Genomic DNA, 21,868 nt, shown 5'->3' with positions numbered 1-21,868 from the left:
ATATAAAACAAAGGATGAACGATTAAGGAAGGAGAAGCTTAGATATATTTTAATGTATGTTTATTAATGTATATTTGACAGGTCATATCAAAATATGTGACCTAATTTACAATTGTTTGAGCGAGAGAAAGAAAAAATAAATAAATTTGTAATAAAAAAATCATCATATTTGTTGTTAAAAAGAGATTTAATTCATTAAAAGAACTTTACGCTATTATTGATCAATGAAGTTTTAAAGTTAATTGAGGAAATAGAATGACGCGTTAATATACGCACGTGTATATATATATATATATATATATATATATATATATATATATATATGCGTATAAAAATTTATTTAGATAACGTATAGATTCGGTTGAGGTCTCATTTCATAAATGCACATCAAGTTTTGCTCTCGTAGCTCATTAGTACCGAATTCGGCCACCGGCGCTGTCGACAGTGTTGTTAAAAATGGATACATTTACCGGTGCGGAACGTACTCGCCGCGTGTTTTAGTTTCACGATTTGCAGTCGACGATTGCAGTTCAACGTAATTTTCGTAGAGAGTATGAAGCCAACCCGAGAATAGACGTACAATTTACTCCGGCACCAAACCGTTATACGGATTGTTCTGTTAAACGTATAAAATCATCAGAGGCACCCGCGCTTTTCTGAAAGCTGCTGTTGAACGACTCGTAGAAAGCTTTGCGCGTAGTCGGGAGATATCGACACGACGTGCTTCACGAGAGATTAGGCATTCCACAAACGAAAGTTTGGCGCGTATTACGTAAACGAATGCGCTTGAAGCCGTACAAATTAATCGCACGCGTTACAGACGGCGACGAAGTTTGTCGGCTGCAGTTTTGTGCGGAAAAGACGGATAGAATCGCAGACTACGATACGTTTTGAGTCAACCTTTCGCATCAGCGACCAGGTGCACACCCGTAACTGCCGAATATGGGGAAGCGAAAACTCACAAGAGACTTTGCATCGCATTCGCTATAGATCTAAGGTCGATGTTTTTTGTACCCTAAGCAAAGACTACGGCTCGTTCTTCTTTCAGGAAACGACCGTAAACGCGCTTCAAAATTATCCTATTTCTCGGTTAGACGATGACCAAAACTTATCGGCAAGACGAAGCGCTACCTCATTACCGCCTTGAATTCCGAGATTTTCTTGATACTCGGCTTCCTAGGTCGGCGGATCGGTGGTTAAGGACCAATCGTACCGTCACTTCGCTCTCCAAATTTCAGCCCGCTAGATTTTCTCTTGTGAGGTTTGATTAAATATCAGGTTAGTGTACCGCCTATGCCTGCCGATCTTGTTCACCTGACCCTTTGAATTAACGCCGCGGCTGCAGAAGTAACGCGCGACTCGCTGACTACGATTTGGAGTGAAATCGACTTTAGGTGGGATGTATGTCGCATTACAAATTGAACCCGTATCGGGTGACACACTTTATGTGCTTCACTAAGAAATGAGAACTCATCCGAATCTGTAAGTTATCTCAATAAATTTTTATACGCTTTTAAACTTGTGAAATCCTTCGTGAATAAACCGTTATATATATATATATATATTTGAAAGAATCTTGCCGTTTTGCCCCACTTATGAATAGAGAATTTTTTACTTATATGCTTATTACCTTTACTTTGTATTTTACTTCGTACAAGTAAGTTAAAAGGGAAAATATAATCGCGAAAAATTTCGTTCTTCAGATTTCAACGGAAATATAAATTTGACCATCCTTGAATCCATTTTGACTAGTTTCGGCGTGACATATGTACTTACGTATGTAACTCGCATAACTCAAAAACAATTAGCCGTATGTTGTTGAAATTTTGGATTTACGACAGTTTTAACATCTAGTTGTGTACCTCGCCTTTTAATTCCGATCGACTTGGCCAAAAGCGTCCGATTTGGGTTTTGTACTTTTTTAACTGCAGTATAAGCCCTCGTCGAGAGCTTTCCAACGATATGTCGTAAGCGGTACTTATTTTCATTGTTTTCAAAGTTATAGCCAAATAATATTTTAATAAATGAAATATTCCGATCTTGCAAGGGGAAGGCGCATCGGTTCGAATCGGACTTCATCTCCTTTTTTATTTTTTTAACTTAAATAATATATTGATATATTAATAATTAACCGTATCGTATATGATAAACCTCCGATTGTAAAAAAAAAATTACGATAAATAAATCGGTTTAATCAAAATAAAAAATCTGATGCGGACACTACACGACTTCGTTGTACGCTTATTAAATTACATGTACACATTTAATGCTGCACTTCATTGAAACTTATTTCATTTGAAAGTGAAATACGATCCTACGATTCTTTAATAAAGTGGGCAGTTACACGATCGCATTGTGGCGGACACCGCATTGAATCGCGTTTTTTTTTGTGGTGTCCGTATCGTGATTTTATGTATTAATTTTGTTTCACGTCGCTCAAGCAGTTATGTTGTGTAAGTGAGAACGTGACGCATTCGTAACCGTGCACACATCGGTTCGAATCCGACTTCATATACATATATATATTTTTTAAATTTAAATATTTTGATTTATTAACAATTATTAACCTCTGTAATAATTTTTTAATTAAAATGAAAAGTACATAAAATTCTATTTCATTAATAGCTTTTGATTTTTTTCATATATTCTTTCAATCGGAGGTTAATAAATTATTAATAAATCAATACATTTACATTTTTTAAAAATTAAAAAATAAAAAGGAGATGAAGTCCGATTCGAACCGATGCGCCTTCCCCTTGCAAGATAGGAATATTTCATTTATTAAAATATTATTTGGCTATAACTTTGAAAACAATGAAAATAAGTACCGCTTACGACATATCGTTGGAAAGCTTTCAATAACGTTTATTACCGCGGTTAAAAAAAAGTCAAAATCCTATTTTTTAGGATTTTGGGCTTTTTTAGACGCTTTTGGTCCAGTCGATTGCAATCAAAAGGGGGTGTGCGCAAGTAGATGTTAAAAAATCCTAAATCCAAAACGTCATCCTATAGCTAATCGTTTTTTGAGTTATGCGAAATACGTACAGACGTCACACCGAAACTAGTCAAAATGTATGTTTCCGTTGAAATCTGAAAACCGAAATTTTTCGCGTTACGTTAAACAATCCCCGCTTCTGATAGATCGATAGTCGAAAAGATTAGGCTTTTGACAGGCGAAACAGCGATATCATAAAGACCCTCATTACGATGCAGGTCCCGACCGCGTACTTAAAACGTGTTAATACAGCCTTGGAAAAAACGCTAATATAGTTAACAAAGAATTGTTCTAAAGATTTTTTTCTAGTGTTTTTTACTCGCTTAAAAGAACATTTTCTTCGCAAACCCTTAACATTTCCGAATAACAAAAATCGCTTTGTACGAACACACCCGGGGATGAAGCCAACCGCTACAAAAAAATTTAAAAAACCAAAATTATTACCAAAATAAATCGATCGATTTGCCGATATGCCCTCTGAAACATCAACCTTTAAATTACTGTAGAATTTTAACAAAAATGCAATAACGTTCTTTTAAAAATTTCTACTAGGTTAAAATCCCAAATTCAGCCGCAGGAAACAGACGGTAATATTATGTTTACAACAAATTAAGATTTTATAAATACAAAAGAAATCTGTTAGCGTCAAATATAAACTTCAGACTTTGAAATTAAAAGAAAGTTTTGGGTTAACCGACAAATTAAGATTTTATAAACGGAATAGAAATCCGCTAATATCAAATATAAACTTTAGACTTGCAGTTAAAAGAAATTTTTGATAATATTTGCATTACAATATTTATATTAAAATTTACTTAATTATTTTATTTTTAAAATATTTGAAATAAAAGTATTTAAGGAAGTTAAACGAGTATAACGATAATGATAAAGATAAAGAGAAAGGTCGATAAAATTTAAATTCAAGTAAGTGGTGTCCGCATCTGATTTTTTTGTAATTATTTTTTACTGTGCTGCCGACTCTGTTTTTATTGTTTTTTACTGTGTATTGTAATTTACTTTTTCTGCGCTACCAACATGTCACTTAATCAACAGGAGAGGTTACTTTTAACTTTCGGGACAGAGCTAAGTCTGTGAACGGTTTGATGCGACATTTAATAATCGTAAACCTATTTCAAAAGCTACAGCGTCTAAAACTATCAAACGATTTAAAGAAACAGGGAAGAAAGATAAAACTCTGGAGGCCTAAATCTGCAACAAATACTAACAAATCGTTAGAGATTATGCAAGAATCCTCATTCCTCGAGTAGAACAGCGTTAGCTAAATTTCAGCGTGTCGAAAATGTGAAAATTCAAAATTCGTCCGGGGCAAGAACTTAATGAAAACAACTACGATCAAAGACTTGATACATAAGCCGGCCGATACGGCTTATGTATCAGCAGGTCGAGCGCTAACTGTTTAACGCATCGGGTAATTTCTCGATCGACCGGATCTTGGTCATCCGGAAATTAAATCGTTTACCACCCCTACGTTTTGACTGCACTCATCTACCGTAAAACGTACCGATCTATATTTCGCTAAATCTCCTCAAACCTGTGCGCTAGCGCAGCTGTAAAGTATTAACTTATGAAGACTAAAAAGTAGGAAAATAAAAGATATATAAAAAAAAAACATTTTAAAAATCGCTCTTATATTAAATGTACTAAAAGTAGAAAATAAAAATTTTGTAAAATTTTTTTTTAACACTATTAAATCAAACGCACTCAGAATGGATTTGACAACAAAATTTGATTGTGTTACGTAAGGTTATGTGAAAGTCACAGACACTCCACTGTTTAGACCGTTCGTTACGCGTACGAAAAAATTGGCAAATTTTTTCGGCTAATTTGAAACCGACTTTCTTTATAAAATAATGAACTATAATCAAAAGGTAGGCGCCGAAATTTACCGATCAGTAGCGGAAAATCCCGATTCGTCAGTATCAATTTCTAGAGTTAAATTTCTAATTTAACTTTGGCTATATCAATTATCATCTTCGAAAAGAAAATATTTTAACACCTAATAATCCCGTTTCTAGACGCCGCCCGCCAAGGAACCCGTCCGGAAGGCCTAGCTGCGATGGCGTGCTTACGGCACGCCCTACAGCTAGTAGTTTGCTAAACAGAATTCGAGTATCGGCACAAAATATCGCTATGGAATTATTGAATAATGCGGTATAGTCTTTTTATTATCAAACAACAGAAAGGGAACATTTCGATCGTTTATTAAAATTAAATGTAATTCGATAAGCAAACTTTATGACAAATACATTTCTTTTTCAAATAAATGTATTCCATGAAATCCGTTTAATCGAATTTTCATAAATTTATTTATTTGCGATACGGTTCCTTAAATTATTAAATTAAGTTTTTCCAAATCGACACTTTAATTCGCCGCCACTTTGGTTGCAGACTTCATAACGACGTTTTATTTAAACCGTTTTTCTCGTCTTAAAGAGGCCTTCAAAATTATGTATCGCACGAAAGGTGTTAACATTTAGCATATTTGAGTTGCAGGATAATTTTAAGGCACAAGATGACACATATATATTTTTATTTTTATTATTTAAAAAATAAAAATAAATGCCCGGGATTTTTTTTATTATTAAAAATTGTGTATTTGTAAAACGTCGAAATCTATAAAAAAAAACCCCCGATGTGCAAAAGTTTGTACTTTCCCTTAATAGTATACTTTACAGCTAACTGCTACACACGCTTAGAAAATAAAATGGTAAAATCTGATTTATTTCAGTTTCAGGTAACCAAATCTCCGATCTCCGTGGCGCGACTGGTAGCGTCTCGGCTTTTCATCCGGAGGTCCCGGGTTCGTATCCCGGTCAGGCACGGCATTTTTTATACGCTACAAAATTTCGTTATCGCATTCCCGTGGACAAGCCTCTGGCTTGCGTGCGGAATTAATTACTCAGGCAAATAAAAGGTTTTGAGTAAAATACTATTATTTTTTTGGCTTTTATTTGTAGATTGCTAATGAAAAATTTTAGGTGGACACCATATGACTTCCTTGTACGCCTATTAAATTACATATACGCATTTTTTTTTTAAATAAAAAGACAACATTTTATTTCGCTAGTAACTTCTGATATTTTTTCATTTTTTTTTTTTTTTTATTATTTTTATTGAATTATTTATCGTAAACCTTTTTTTACGATCGGAGGTTAATAGTTCTTAATAAATCGATATAGTAAATTAAAAAATAAAAGGAGATGAAATCAGATTCGAACCGATGTCCCTTCCCCTTATAAGATCCAAATATTTCATTAATTAAAATTTTATTCGGCTGTAATTTGGAACCAAAATAAGTACCGCTTATGATATATCGTTGAAAACCTCTCGATGAGGGCTTATTACTGCAGTTAAGAAAAAGTCTAAAATCCAAATTTTCTTTTGATTTTTGGCTTTTTTGGACACTTTTCCGATCCAGTCGATCGGAATCAAAGATGTAGGTGCACAACTAAATGTTACAACAATCCTAAATCCAAAATTTCAACATCCTACGGCTAATTGTTTTTGAATTATGCGAGATACATACGTACGTACGCACAGACATCACGCCGAAAATAGTCAAAATTGATTGGGGACGGTCAAAATGGATATTTCCATTGAAATCTGAAGATCGAAATTTTTCGCGATCGCACTTTTATTTTCGTACGAGGAAGTAATAAGCCGACAACACAGTCGTACGACTTTCCGACGCGTTGGAAACCGTGGGTTATTTCTGATGCACGGCTAACATACACGATTTAATTAAAAATATTTGTCGTTTATTTATTCAATGATTCTAACTAAAGCGTGCGCGAATGCGGCGGTACTAACTAAACTAATGTAATTTCACAACATGCGCGGAACAAATTTCGCTAATGCGGTAGGCAGACCGATGTGGCCACGAGGCTTAACGCACTAGGTTATACGAGTCGATCGGACCATCGAGATCGAGTTAATTTTCTCACGCTAAATATTATACATTTATTTATTTCTACCGCTCATCTGTGACGTCCGCTACCGCTACAACAGCATTTTTAGGATGGGGATGCGATTTTGCAAAAGTTTTTTTTGGTGCAAATTCTGTTATTTTTTAATTGTTAACAAACAAAAATATGACCTTTATTAGGTGAAATCTCGGGAAACTGAGGTAGAAACCTTGCTCTACAGCCTCCCACCCCTTTGACCTTTTTAAGTTGAAAATTTAACGGCGACAATGCTCCATACATAGAAGTAATTTGACGTGAGTTTTGTAAAAATCGATCCGGAAAATATGAGGTGATTTAGAGGTCGACGTTAAATATGAACATTAACATCCGGAAAATTTCCATTCGATGTTTTGGGTTTCTTAGATGTGAAAACGTCAAGATCCGGTGAAAACCGCGTATGCCCAAATCGGACCTTTTTCTTGTAGAGCTGTAGCTCTGCTCCAGCGATGTGTAGACGGGAAAATTAAAATTTAAATTCAAATATTCCGTTTGATTGATTTTTTTTTTTTTTTTTTTACAAAAAAATAACGTATTAAAAGTTTTTTAGATAATCTTTTTTAGGTGTTTTTAACACCCTTTTTGTATTATTCTTCAATCTACAACAAAGAAACATTTAAAAGGTTCAGCAATCCACTAAAATTAAATTTTTGTTACTATATATATATATATATTGGTGTGTATATTTGTAAAGTAATCTTAATTTAAAACTGTTAAAATAGAATCAAAAGAGGCGTGAATGTCAAATGACAAATACCTTTAACAAAATTCTAATTATAAAAAGAACGGAGAAGAGAAGAGGAACACATCGCCGATCTAAGAATGACTTAATTAAGTTAAAAACAGTTACTTCGTTAAGTTGTGTCTAACCTTAAAGCCTTAAGGCTAATTGTAGATAAAGAATTAAGCAACGTGAACTTCAAGGAATGTTATACACGTACTAACACTAGCACACACATACACATGTATAACGAGCAATGGTTGTTATTCTACGTTCGTCCAGTTTAACTTTATCGGTTTTTAGTGTAGTTTATATATATATATATTTTTTTTTTTTTTCATTTCAGCCAACTATAGACCGCTTCTAAAAGCATTTTTTAGTGTCCCTCTTCTTTATTTACTGGCGGTACTTATTAAGTCTCTCGCGTGCCTTTTTTTGCGAACTCTTCTGTTATTACACTTTCTTTTTTACTGAAGCTTCTTCTTGGTATAAAACCCTCTTTCTTGAGTCGTCTTTTTAATATATTCTTGATAAATTCCCGATTTCGCAGTGGGAATTTTAACCCTTTTTTGTGTAAGTCTTTCTTAATTTTATCTCATCCTGACTCTCCATAGGGGAAGACACCCGCCCCGCTTTGTGACGATCCCGATCGCCGCATCACCCCCTTACGTTCCGGCACCAACTTCGCGACACAGTCGTCGGTTTACCGATGCAAACGCCTCGGCAGACATTTCCATCGGTGTATTTCGCCTTCGTACGGCATCGTCGTATTTTAATGAAAAATCTAGCAGGGTCAAATCTGGAGAGCGAGATGGCGATGCGATCGATCGGTCCTTCACAGCCGATTCCCCGACCTGCGAATCGAGTATCAAAAAAATCTCGGACTTACAGTCTGTAGTGAGGAGGTGTCCCGGCTTGCTGATAGTAATGCGTCCATCTTGGTCGTCGTCGTCTAAGTGAGGAATTAGAAAATTTGAAAACAATGCCCGGATAAAGGTTTGCCTCCCGGAAGAAGGACAGGTCGTAGTCTTTGTTTGCTTGTCGCAAAAAACATTTACCTTTTAGTTTCACGAGGGTTTTCGCTACCCCGTATTTTGGGTGTTCGCCTTGCCGCTGATGTGAAACGTCGACTGATCGCTAAAAATTACACTTCGTTTAAAATTGTATAGTCTGAATTTATACCGTCGTTTCTACAGAAAACTGCAGCCGAGCAACTTTGTGGTCATTTGTAATGCGTTGAACTACGGTTAGTTTGTACGGCTGCAAGTGCAATCGTTCACGGGATCCGCGCCAAACAGTCGTTCGTGGGATACCGGTTTGTGAATGTTTCACGGGACGCTCGACGAGTTAATTTCTTTGGACTACGCGCAGAACTTACTCTGTTATTCCAAATCGGTTTCAGGAACGCGTTGGTGATTTTTTTATGTTTACGGAAACCTGTCTCGACAAAGATTTTGTGCCAAGAGTAAATTTTACGCCAACTAGGAGGCTCTCTACCGTACTCTCTACGAAAATTAAATTGAACTGGAAGTTGCCGATCGCAAATCTTTAAACCAAAACACACAGCGAGCGTATTCCGCACCGGTAAATGTATCCGTTTTTAACAACACCGGTGGCCGAATTCGGTACTGATGAACTACGCGACTCAAAACTGTGTGTTTTGTTATGAAATGAAACCTCAACCGAATCTGTAAGTTATCTAAATAAATTTTTATACGCGTTTTAATTTTTAAGGCCCTTTTTGAATCGCCCGGTATATACACCGCATCGCAACACATGAGATATAGAAAGGAAATATTTCACGTTTACATGTCATCAAACAGCGCTGGTAATTGAACTCTAGTACCACCTGCGACCAGAATATATCAGAGTAAAAAAATTATTGATAATTAATCGGCGTTGTTAAAAATTATTTAACTGTTATTTTCTGTTCAGAAAATTCAACGATTTAAATTATTCGGTCTTCCGTTCAATTTTTGTTTAAATCTTGTGCGTTTTTAAATTTCTAATTTTAAAGCGCGCGCGCGCACACGCACACACATACATATATATATATATATATATATTGTAAGTTATAATAAGTAAATAAAAATCGTATAAACCCGGAGATATCGAGTATATTTAGCGTAACGTCTCCATATGTTTCATGTAGGTTTATTTTAATATTTTATGCGACAGTAGTAGTGCCTGTGTCCTGTACTACATTTAGCACATACCATCGGATTTAATTTTAAAACAACCGTACTGTCTTTAGTTACAACACAAAACAAAGAAGTAGGAACTCGTATCGCAAGCCAAGCGATGCGTAAAATACTTGGAGAGTTAGACAAGTATAAACGACACGCGACGGCGCCTTTTAAATTTTAAACATCCAATTTGCATCCGCAGGGTTTTTAAATGTTAAATCTGACGTTTAAAAAAATTCGTAATTTTAATTTTTAAACGTCAGTTTTATTTTCTTAATATTTATTCTATCGCTTTACGTTGTAAATTAAGAGCCCGCCGATCCGATTTTAACCGTTTGCAAATTTAGTTTTCCGATTAAGATGCGGGTCATTTTTGACGCGAAACGTCTTTAAAAACACACGGAAATTTACGAGTACCAGAACTGAAATTTATAGAGTAACGAAAAGGTCTTTTTTTCCTGTTTAGCCTCCGGAAATACCGTTAGGTATTCTTTCAGAGGATGATATGTACGAGCCTAAGTGAAACGTATTCTTGTACAATCTCGGATCGACCGTTTCTAAGATGTGCGGTTAATTGAAACCTAAGTACCAAAGAACACCGGCATCCACGTTCTAGTATTCAAATCCGTATAAAAGTAACCGCCTTTACTAGGACTTAAACCTTAGAACTCTCGACTTCGAAATTGTCGTGCGCCCCGTCAGAGCCTCACGAGATTTTTTTAAACCGAGTAGCCCCTTTAAAATCGGGGAAAAACTTTTTTTTCGTTCTAGCTACCTAATTTTCCGCAAGTTAATATCCTCGGTATTATTACAATATCGCTAGAGTTAGTAAGACCAGAAGAAAATTGTTTATGAGCGGTTTTTATCTTTTTTAGATTAAAATTTTTGTTTTTTTCGGTTTGTTCAAAATGAATATCAAGCGATGGTAACGTACAGTTTAGTTTGTTAATAGAGTTGAAGAGATCGGTATGCGATATGATATTATTTTGATGATTGTTATTGTATTGCTGTCGCGCGCGCGCACACATACACACACACACACAACGTGTTGTGGTTTATTTATTATGCTTCTTTATAATGTAAAACGTATCTATAAGTATGTATATACTATATATGCATATTATTATTATAATAGAATTGTCACCGCCTTCTTGACCTTGAATAATTTAGCAAAGCTTTGCACAATCTAGTCCGCTTACATATAGACACACGTACGCACACCGTGCTATTGAAATATTTCTTTTTCATGCGCATCGTTTAAAAAAATATATATTATTACCGCACTTAATATTGTAATATTTTTTCTTTTAGACTTTTATTATTTTAATCGGCTGTAATAAATTTCTGTACGTGAATTGAATACATTGTATAAAATGATCCGAGTACTATGTAAATAATTTACGTTACCGAACAAAAAAAAAAATAATGATTTTATCTTCTGATCTAATTTCTTTTACGATAAGTTAAAATTTTAATAAATCGCTTCATAATTAACGTTAAAAAAATGTGTGTTTATTTCCAATTGCTACGCGCGCGCGCACACAGAGAGAGAGAGATTTTAAGTACATGGTTCATCCTTAATTATCTGGTATTATATATTCCAATCTTTGTCTTCCTCTGCAGTTTTTACCTTCAATCTGGCCCACCGACCTAGTTTATCTTTCTTTAATTCTTTTCTTTTACATCTCTATTTCTAATTTTGTTTTATATCTTGTAAACCGTTATTTAAAGTCCTACCACAGTCGGTTACAATTTTTAAAAATTTGCGGTGTTCACATCGTGTTTTCATTTTTGTTTCGTTGCAAATTAATAAACGAGATCTGTTGTTTACAGAATTATTAGTTTATTAAAAAATCGCTACGGTTCAAACTCAGGTATTTTCTTTTTTTTCTTATTATTGGCTTATTATTGCGCTTAAGAAAAAATCCAAAATCGGGAATTTTTCTACATTTTCGGTCACGTCGATTGTAATCAAAAAGGCAGAACTGCACGTTACAACAGCTCTAAATCCAAAACGTCAACGCGCTACGGGCAATCGTTTTTGAGTTATACATACGTACGTACAGACGTCACGCTGAAACTAATCAAAGCGGATATTTCCGTTGAAATCCAAATACCGAAATTTTTCGCGATCGCAATAGTAAAAAGAATACTTTGCGTTACTGTGAAATTACACTGCGTGTATTTATATCTTCATCGTGTAATTTTAAATTAACATCCGTTTATTCGTTCTTCGGACTTAAAAAAATAAACGAAGGTAAAATATCTCATATTAATGGTATTTAAAATTTAAGCCGCTTTACAAATTCTTTATGTATCGACCGTGAACCTTATTGTTTACAACTATGTAAGTCCTTTAAGACGCGAAGGTGTGTAGGCGTAATAACGTCGGTATTTTATATAAGAGAACGTTTTAAGGTTTCTTTGTAACGTAATATACTTACTATTGATCTGTTGTATTTTTCGCTTAAAATTAAATGCGTTGTATTTATTTCATTAAAAGATTTTATTATGAAAGAGCGGACATCAACAGCTACGGTGGAGATCGGTAGCGTATAAAAAGATGCCGTGCCTGACCCGGATTCGAAACCGAGACCTTCGCACGAAATGCCGAAACTCTATCCACTCGGCCGCGGAGGTCGGCAGAGATACAAAACGCTCTGCGGCTGAAACGGTGTATTTCGTCTGTGCGAACGTTTTTTTTTTGTTTTTTTTTTTTCAATACAATCAACAGCAACATTAATACGTTTATTCCATATCTGAATCGACGTATTTATGCTGCTGCAAAGAAATCTTTATCGAGATGTCCGAGTCAGTTTACCGCATTTTACTTTGACATCGTCAAACGTTTGACTAAGTAACCCCTCCTTGAGTGGACGGGAAAAGTGGAAAATCCGATGGAGTGAAGTTCAACACCGCTAGTTTCACTTTTTCGATAAGAATATCGCAATAGTATTTACTGTTTATTAATTGTCATCTTTTAGAAAAATCGAATCTGCGCGAGTTTCAAGCGCTGGAGTTGAAACTTCAATCGGTCGTCCAGGCCATTTTTCTAACCGCTTATAAAAATTTCTGCGAGTCGTAAAGCTTTGTTTGTAATATTTGATCGTATGAGAATAAATATTGACCGGTCTTTTACCTTCGAAAAGTAAAATACATATCGCTGCACGCCTGTTCTGTTCCACTAATTTTAAACTTCAAGAGGACTCGCCATCGTAAAATGAGATTTTGAGGTTGTAAAAACAATTTTAATCAAAAGTCATCACAGAATTACCGACGTAATGTTCTGACAGTATCATATGACCTCTTACCGACTGTTTGTACCTTTAATTATTAAATTACCGGTTATTATTTATCTTTTTAATTTTATCTACATTAAAGTTAACTACAGAGTAACTGAAAAATATATCCTCGCAAGAACAAGATTTACACCGAGAGGCATGCATACCCGACTTTAATTAATTGCAAAAAAATGTATCTTTTACTTCATCACTTCTCCGATATTGCTGTAATTTAATCGCTCTTTGGTTTGATATAATTCTTCTCATCTTAATCTGTGTATACGTTATCTAGTTCTCAAATTTTCTCTCTTTATATTCATCAGCCTCCCTTAATCTTTTTATTCTTTCCTTGGTCTTCTTCTCTCGTCGAGTAAAGTTCTATTTCGTCGCTCTCCATCGTCCTATATACGAGGCGTGTAAGAAAAGTAATGAGATCGGTAAATGCGAGCGACCTGGCAACGCTGTATCTACCGGTCTGTGCTAGACCGGTTTGTTCATCCCTTCCACATGCTCAGTACGAGTTTCAACTCCGTTCAGCCAACAGGTTATTTTTGACAGCGCCATCAGTGAAGTTGTGTTTTTGTTGTGCGTTACGAAAATGGAGCATCGGAATTTAGAGCGACGTTGTGCGATCAAGTTTTATGTTAAACTTGGGCAATCCGCGAGTTGAAACAGGCCTACGGGGAACATTGCTTATCAAGAGCGCAAGTTTTCGCCGGCACAAATCATTTTTAGAAGGCCGAGAACGCGTCGATCAACCTCGCTCAGGGAGACCTTTGACTTCAAAATCTGACAAAAACGTTGAGCGTGTGAGGGTTCTTGAGAGATCAGACCGTCGTTTAACAATAAGGATGACGAGTGAACGGTTAAATTTAAACGCTTTCACCGTACATCAAATTTTGACAGACGATTTAGACATGCGAAATCGGTGCCGAAAAACTTCACAACGGAACAAAAGGACAATCGAAGAGACGTGTTGCTTTTTTGACAGTAGAAGTATCGTGTACAAAGAATTTGTTCCTCCAGGACAAACTGTCAACCAAGTGTTTTACAAAGGTGTCCTTGAAAGGCTCAGGAAAATACTGATTCGCGTGAGACCAGACGTTGCAGACAACCGGTTGCTTCATCGTGACAATGCCCCGTGTCACACGGCCATTTCCATCAGGGAATTTTTGACCTCAAAACGCATTCCTACGGTTCTTCAACCCCCCTATTCACCCGATTTGAATCCTTGTGACTTTTTCCTTTTCCCGAAATTGAAACTTCTCTTAAAAGGACGTAATTTTGGAACTCTGGAGAACATTCAAAAGATTGTGAGCGACCGGTTTAAAGCACTACCGTTTGGAGCCTTCCAGCGCTGCTACCAGAAGTGGGAAGGACGACTCCGCCGGCGTATAGCTACCCAAGGGAATTACTTTGAAGGGGATAATATAATTATTTGAAAAAGATAAAAACGTTGTACGTAAAAAGTCAATCTCATTACTTTTCTCACACACCTCGTAATTCATCGTTAACATATACGCAAATCGATGTTAAAAGTTAATTATTTACTGTTAATGTATACCAATTGTAATAATGTTAATTGTAAATATGAAGTCCTTGTTTGATTTTTTAATAATTATTAACCTCTGATTGTAAAAAATGTTTTATGATAAATTAAAATTCAATAAGTTATTAATGAAATAAAATTTTATGTACTTTTCATTTTTTTAAACGTGTGTGTAATTTAATAGTTGTACAAGGAAGTCATGTGGTGTCCACGTTAGATTTTAAAGTCAACAGTAATTTTATTACTTTTCGTTACTTTACTAGCATTTCCTTTGTAATATCAAGAATTCTATTATATCAAATGCATTCTTTGTTATCTACTGTATGTATTTCGACGGTTGTTTTCCTCTGCAGTTTTCGTTATTTCTTCCCTCTGTTATCGAATTACTTAGTAATAATATGTGGTCGGTCGAGCTAATTTATTTTTATATTCCTGTTCCTCTTTGTCCCTTTATTTTAAGTTTTAATTGCACCTTCTAATTTTCAAACTTCCGTTGTAACACCGCTGTTAAAAAAGTTTCCTTCCTGCTTTTTTTTCGTGTTTCATCATTAGTGATTCTTCCTCTCATGTTTGAGAGCCGGTGACCCGATTCAAATGACAGGTAGGTCCTCTGCCATTTGAATCAACGTTGGCTTTACTCCACCCGCTTCTTCAATTTGGTTCAGCTATCTTTTTGGCGATTTTCCGCGTGACTTTCTGCCCTCGATTTTTCCCTGCATGACTAGATATAGTCAAATTTTCATGGCTTCATCACTTATAAATTGTTACGTTACATACAATTATTTTTTAAAAATTCTCTCTCTCCCCCTCGCCCTCTCACCCTCTCGCCCCTCCACTCTATCTAAATATATATATATATATTTTTTTTTTTTCTTCAGTCATTTGACTGGTTTGATGCAGCTCTCCAAGATTCCCTACCTAGTGCTAGTCGTTTCATTTCGCTATACCCCATACATCCTACATCCCTATCAGTTTGTTTTACATATTACAAACGTTGCCTGCCTGCCCAATTTTTTTCTTCTACCTGTCCCTCTAATATTAAAGCGACTATTCCAGGATGCCTTAATATGTGGCCTATAAGTCTGTCTCTTCTTTTAACTATGTTTTTCCAAATCCTTCTTCCTTCGTCGATTTGTCGCAACACCTCTTCATTTGTCACTTTATCCAACAGTCCGATTTTTAACATTCTACTGTAGCACCGCATTTTCAAAAGTTTCTAATTCCGATCGTCCAAGTTTTACTTTCATATAAAGGTACGCTCCAAACATATACTTTCAAAAATCTTTTCCTGTTGTTTAAATTAATTTTTGTTGTAAACAAATTATATTTCTGAATGAAGGCTCGTTTCGCCTGTGCTATTCGGCATTTCATTTCGCTCGTTCTTCGTCCATCTTTAGTAATTCTACTTCCCAAATAACAAAATTCTTCTACCTCCATAATCTTTTCTCTTCCTGTTATTACATTCAGCGGTCCATCTTCGTTATTTCTACTAAATTTCATTACTTTCGTTTTGTTCTTGTTTATTTCATGCGGTAGTTCTTGCGTAGGACATCATCCGTGCCGTTCATTGTTTCTTCTAAATCTTATTTACTCACGGCTAGAATTGCTATACATCACAAAATCGTAGCATCTTTATCTTTTCACCTTGTATGGTTACTCCTGATCTAAATTGTTCTTTAACATCAGTAATTGCTAGTTGTATGTAAAGATTAAAAAGTAACGGGGATAGGGAATATCCTTGTCGGACTCCCTTTTTATCACGGCTTTTTTCTTACGTTCTTCAATTATTACTTTTGCTGTTTGGTTCCTGTAAATGTTAACAATTGTTCTTCTGTCTCTGTATTTGAACCCTAATTTTTTTAAAATGCTGTACATTTTATTCCAGTGTACGTTATCGAATGCCTTTTCTAGGTTTATAAATGCCAAGTACGTCGGTTTGTTTTTCTTTAATCTTCCTTCTACTATTAATGTGAGCTCTAAAATTGGTTCCCTTGTCCCTATACTTTTCCTGAAACCAAATCGGTCTTCTCCTAACATTTCTTCCACTCTCCTCTCGATTCTTCTGTACAGAATTCTAGTTAGATTTTTGATGCACGACTAGTTAAGCTAATTGTTCTGTATTCTTCACATGTATCTGCTCCTGGTTTCTTTGCTGTCATGACTATAAGACTTTTATATATATATATATATATAACAAAGCTGTCTCAATATATAACGCACAACCGGTTTTGAAAAAACATGAAAAAAACAAACTAGTTACTCAGTCGTTAATAGCAACATCTATTTAGAGTAACATTATTTTGTAATTGAAACATCCCGTGATGAGGTGTACCTTGGTAATTTAAATATCAATATTTTTGTTTTTGGGACAGACAATTGGTTTTTTAGGAATACCTTTACACTGTAAATTTTTTTTGGGGGTTTGTACTATTCGCCATTTGTTTGAATTCATAATGTTTTTGTCACGAAGAGATTCGATTCGCTAACACTTTTACAATGAAATTTTTTTTTTGGTGGTTGCGATTATTACCGCTACACCGACCTCCGTGGTGGCGCGGTAGCGTCCGTACCGTTCATCCGGAAGTTTTTGGGTTTGATCCCGGCCAAATTTAGCATTTTTCATGCGCTACAAATTGCACTTAAACTTCTAGTCGCTTTGAGATTAGATAAATAGATTGTTACTTCATGCGATTTCATTAAAAATTATATCGTACCTTTTTCTTGGAACGTCGTTCGAATTTTTGCTGGAAAAATTTCCTAACCAGATATCTATGAAAAATATAAGGAATGTTTCCTAGAATGTTCCAGAAGCCATATAACAATTTGGTTTCATAGAATACGTAACAAATTTTTTGACGGTACATTTATTTTTACTATTCTGGATTGCCTACGTTATCATATGTAAGTATTTGAGTAGTCAGTCCCCCCCCCCCCCCAACCCATCGGTGAAAAAAAAGCTTAGCGCCAACACTTCCTCCCGCTTGAGATGTTGTGTGATATTTATATAGTTTTAGATGTAAGATTTAATACGATGAGATCTTTGACTCAAACACACAATTTGAGTTGCGAATCTATTTTTTTGTTCAGTTTGACTGCTGCGCACCTTCCAACAGAACTCAATATCTCCATTCATTGATTCCATAGTCTTTAAATATTTCAAACTTTCTTTCGAAAGTTTGAGATATTCTCCCGTTTTTATATTAAAAATGATGAAAAATAATTACTCTTACGTTAAACATTTTTAGCGACATTTAAAATATTTTAAAAAGTTTTCATGAAATTTGAAGAAAGTGTATCGATGATGTACAAATTTGTTTTGTTTTTTTGCAGGGGTAAATTTGCAGCCGTTCGTAGATGTAGACATAAAGTGACCGGTGTGTCGTATGCGGCGAAATTTATTCGTAAACGGAGAAGGTCTATGGATCAACGACAAGATATATTACATGAAATTGCTGTTTTACATTTGGCATCGGTTAGCCAGTGTCCTAAAATTGTTAGATTACATGAAGTTTATGAAACGCCGACTGAAATGGCTATAGTATTAGAACTGTAAGTATATGTTTTGTTGTATAGGCAAGATTATTAGCTGTAATATATATATATATATATATATATATATATATATATATATATCCTACCCCTACTAAACGGCATTTGTATGTGTCCCCCTTACCTTAGCACCGGAATGTATTGATCGCTAGCGGAAAATCGCGATTCGTTAGTACATATCAGGTGTATACTTGTTATATCATTATATATCTATCGAAGTTTTGGAAAACTTAGTACTTTTTAACCGGATACGAATTTTCACACGAAAATCGCAAATATCTCGAAAACGGTCGGTCCTAGCGCTCTGAAAAGTTTTTTCGACCCCCATAATTGATTGATAACCGCATCCTATCCCAGCGGTACTGGTCGGATGATAATATTTTCAAGTACCCCCGTGGCGCCGTTTGGAAATTGGGAAGGAGTATGATGGGGTGCCACGATAATATCCCGGCAACCGCTCGTCCGATTTTAACAATTCAAACGGCGTATGTATCAGCAGGTCGAGCGCTAACTGTTTAACGCATCGGGTACACTCTTCATCGACCGGATCTTGGTTATCCGGAAATTAAATCGTTTAGCCTTACGTTTTGATTGCACTCACCCACCGTAAAACATATCGAATCGATCTTTCGCTAAATTCGCTCAAACCTGTGCGCTAGCGCAGCTGTAAAGTATAAAACTTATGAAAACTAAAAAGTACAAAATAGAAAATACATAATATTTTTTTAAAACCTACCTTTTTTTTATTAAATGCACCTACGTAGAAAATAACAAATAGGTAAAAAAAGTTCAAAACCACACTTTATAATTAAACGCACTAAAAGGTAAAAGATCATTTTAGAACGGTATCTCTTAATTTGAAGCTTTGACTTTCACATAATCTTACTCGTGCATATCACCATCAAAGCTTGTTCTCAAATCCCTTCTGAGATCCGTCCTAAAATAATCTTTTACATTTTAGTGCCTTTAATTTAATGGTGTTTTAAATTTTTTTTTACATATTTTTTATTTATTTATGTGTTTCTTCATAAGATAATGAACTACAACCAAAAATTTAGGCACCGGAATGTACCGATCGCTAGCGGAAAATCCCGATTCGTTAGTATCATTTTATAGAGTTAAATTTCTTATTTAACTTTCGTTATATCAATTTTCATCATTGAAAAGAACAATTTTTACACAAGAGGTAATCAATTTTGGACATCTAATAATCCCATTCCGAGACGCCGCCCGCAGGGCCTAGCTGCAGAAGCGTGCCGTAGGGACGCCCTGCAGCTATATATATATATATATATATATATAATGCAACAGTTAGAACACTTTCTTTTGCATCTTAAGATATTATAAATTGAATACTTTCTAGACCGTTATACCGAGCGATTCAAAAAGGAGTTTATAATTTTAAAAACGTATTAAAAAATCTATTGCGATAATTTACACGTTCGATTGAAGTCTCCTCTCATAGAAAAACGCATCAAATTTGTTACCCGACATTCACTTCGATTAGATACGGCTTCCGTTTGTTACGCGACGTACATCCCGTCTGAAGTCGATTTCATCGCAGACTAGCCGGAAAGTCGGGCGGTACCTCTGCGGCTGCGATGTTAATTCCAAGTCTTAGGTCGACGAGATCGGCGGGCAAAACCGGTACGTAAACCCGATCGAGTATTTAGAAGATCTCGGACTTCTAGGCAATAGCGAGGTGGTCGTCCTGGTCATCATCGTTTGACCGAGGAATCGGAAAATTTTGAAACGTCCACCGTTAACGGTCGCCTCCCGAAAGAACGGCCCGTAAAATCTTCGTTTGCTTAGGACACAAAACCGTTTACCTTTAGGGCTATCGTGAACGCGCTCCAAAGATTCACGAGGGTTTGCGCTACCCCGAGGGTTTTTATTTTTATTCTTTTTTTTTATAAAAAATATTTGCGCAACAAATGTCAGAAAACAATTCCTTCCGTAAATATTTAATACATTAATTTCAATCGACTCTGGTATTAATAATCGGGGTAAAATGTGATTTATGGATGCAGAAGTTTTAATTTGATAAATATTTCAAATTTCGTCTAACGGTAATGCGACATAAAAATTTCAGTAAATTTGGTAACGTAGAAGAACAATCTGATTGTTAGTGTAAAAAAAAATTAAGATTAAAAAACCGATTAATTAATATAGGAAGTTACGTTTAATTGTAATTATACGAGTTTTATTTCGACTATTTCTAGTATTACTCGTCAAAGTTTAGAAAATTCAGTCGATGCGAACGGTGTGGATGAATTGAAAGTTCGGTGACCGGCTTCTTGCTACGTACGACATCTGGTTTCGGTACACTGTCCCCTCTGTTGTACTATTAGCAGTGCCTATATTATATCGGACGCCCCAGACAGAACAACACATCTGTGTTTATGATTTTTACATTTTAACAAGTAATACATAATTAATTGTTAATGTCTGTATTGTACAGAAAATTTTATTTTATATTGGTATTTACTGTAGTTTATATAAAACATATGTATATTTTTATATGATATTAAAACGTGTAAATTCTTAAACTGTAAATTCTTGTAATTAATATTATTATTATTTATGATGTTTACATAATTAAATAACTAATGTTGGGTTTTTTTTAGTTTTATGAATTTTCTCTATTTATGTAGCTAATAAATTGATAATATTTTTTTTTTAAATGTGATTATTACTGTAAGGAAACATAAAAACTACCACACACATACACACGCGCGCGCACACACACACACACACACACACACAATATATATATATTTACATTGAGAGAGAGATTCTCTCTTTCTTATAATGAAAATGGATTTTTACCGTGTTAAGAAATGCCAAACCTGGTTGGGATTCTCAAACCTTCTGGAAGTAAGTAGAAATGCTGCCTTTGTGTGTGTGTGTGCGCGCGCGAGCGCGTGCGTTAGGTATAATTTTCATTATTTCATGAAAATGAAATAATCATTATTAAGAATATTCGATAAACCACACGAAGCTGACTAAACAAACGAGTAATATGTGGATTTCCTTTGCTCTCTTTATTAAGGGGAGTATTCTATACGTATCGGTACCCCAGACGGATTGAAATTCAAAACGGTATTCGTGTTTTCAAACAAATCCTTTTACCGTTCACATTAGAGACGGTTGTAAGGATGTTTGTAGGAAACATCATTACTCTCAGAGACAAAAAGAAATTCCTGTTTTTTACCGTACGGTTACTTTACTTGCGCTTCGCCTAAAATAAAGATCGGGACAGATATGTAAATTAATTGTCTCTGTGAACAACTATTTTTGCTCGTTTGACTGATTCGATGCTCTTCTCAATTTTTTTTATTCTATGCTGTTTCGCCGCCGATCAATTCTTTATCCTTTACCGTTTTATTTTTGTACGTTTTCTTTTATAACTGAAATCGCAGAATAAAATGCTTTACTGTACCGAATTCTTAATAAATATCCACCGTCGGTATATTTATTAACTGGAAACGCTATAAAGAACTTTAAATAGAAATTTTTTTTAGGTTTTGGAATGCGTAAAAAATATCCTATTGTCTCGTTTGAAAATTTCATTTTTCCGATATAGCGGCCCCCGTTCATTTTT

At 35.2% G+C, this 21,868-nt stretch overlaps 1 protein-coding gene across 1 annotated transcript in view; it reads left to right on the top strand.

The window, feature by feature from the left end:
• Positions 1-21,868, top strand: part of LOC142334091 (serine/threonine-protein kinase 17A-like) — a 143,705-nt gene that overhangs the window by 82,041 nt on the left and 39,796 nt on the right. The window contains exon 2 of the mRNA XM_075381776.1: positions 18,046-18,264. Coding sequence (XP_075237891.1) covers positions 18,046-18,264 — 219 coding nt within the window. The remainder of the gene's footprint in view (positions 1-18,045; positions 18,265-21,868) is intronic.

This window comes from Lycorma delicatula, chromosome 13 (assembly GCF_047948215.1).
Source record: "Lycorma delicatula isolate Av1 chromosome 13, ASM4794821v1, whole genome shotgun sequence".
Taxonomy (NCBI): Eukaryota; Metazoa; Arthropoda; class Insecta; order Hemiptera; family Fulgoridae; genus Lycorma; species Lycorma delicatula.
The sequence above is the reverse complement of the archived record's forward strand: the minus strand, read 5'-3'. Positions and strand labels throughout refer to the sequence as shown.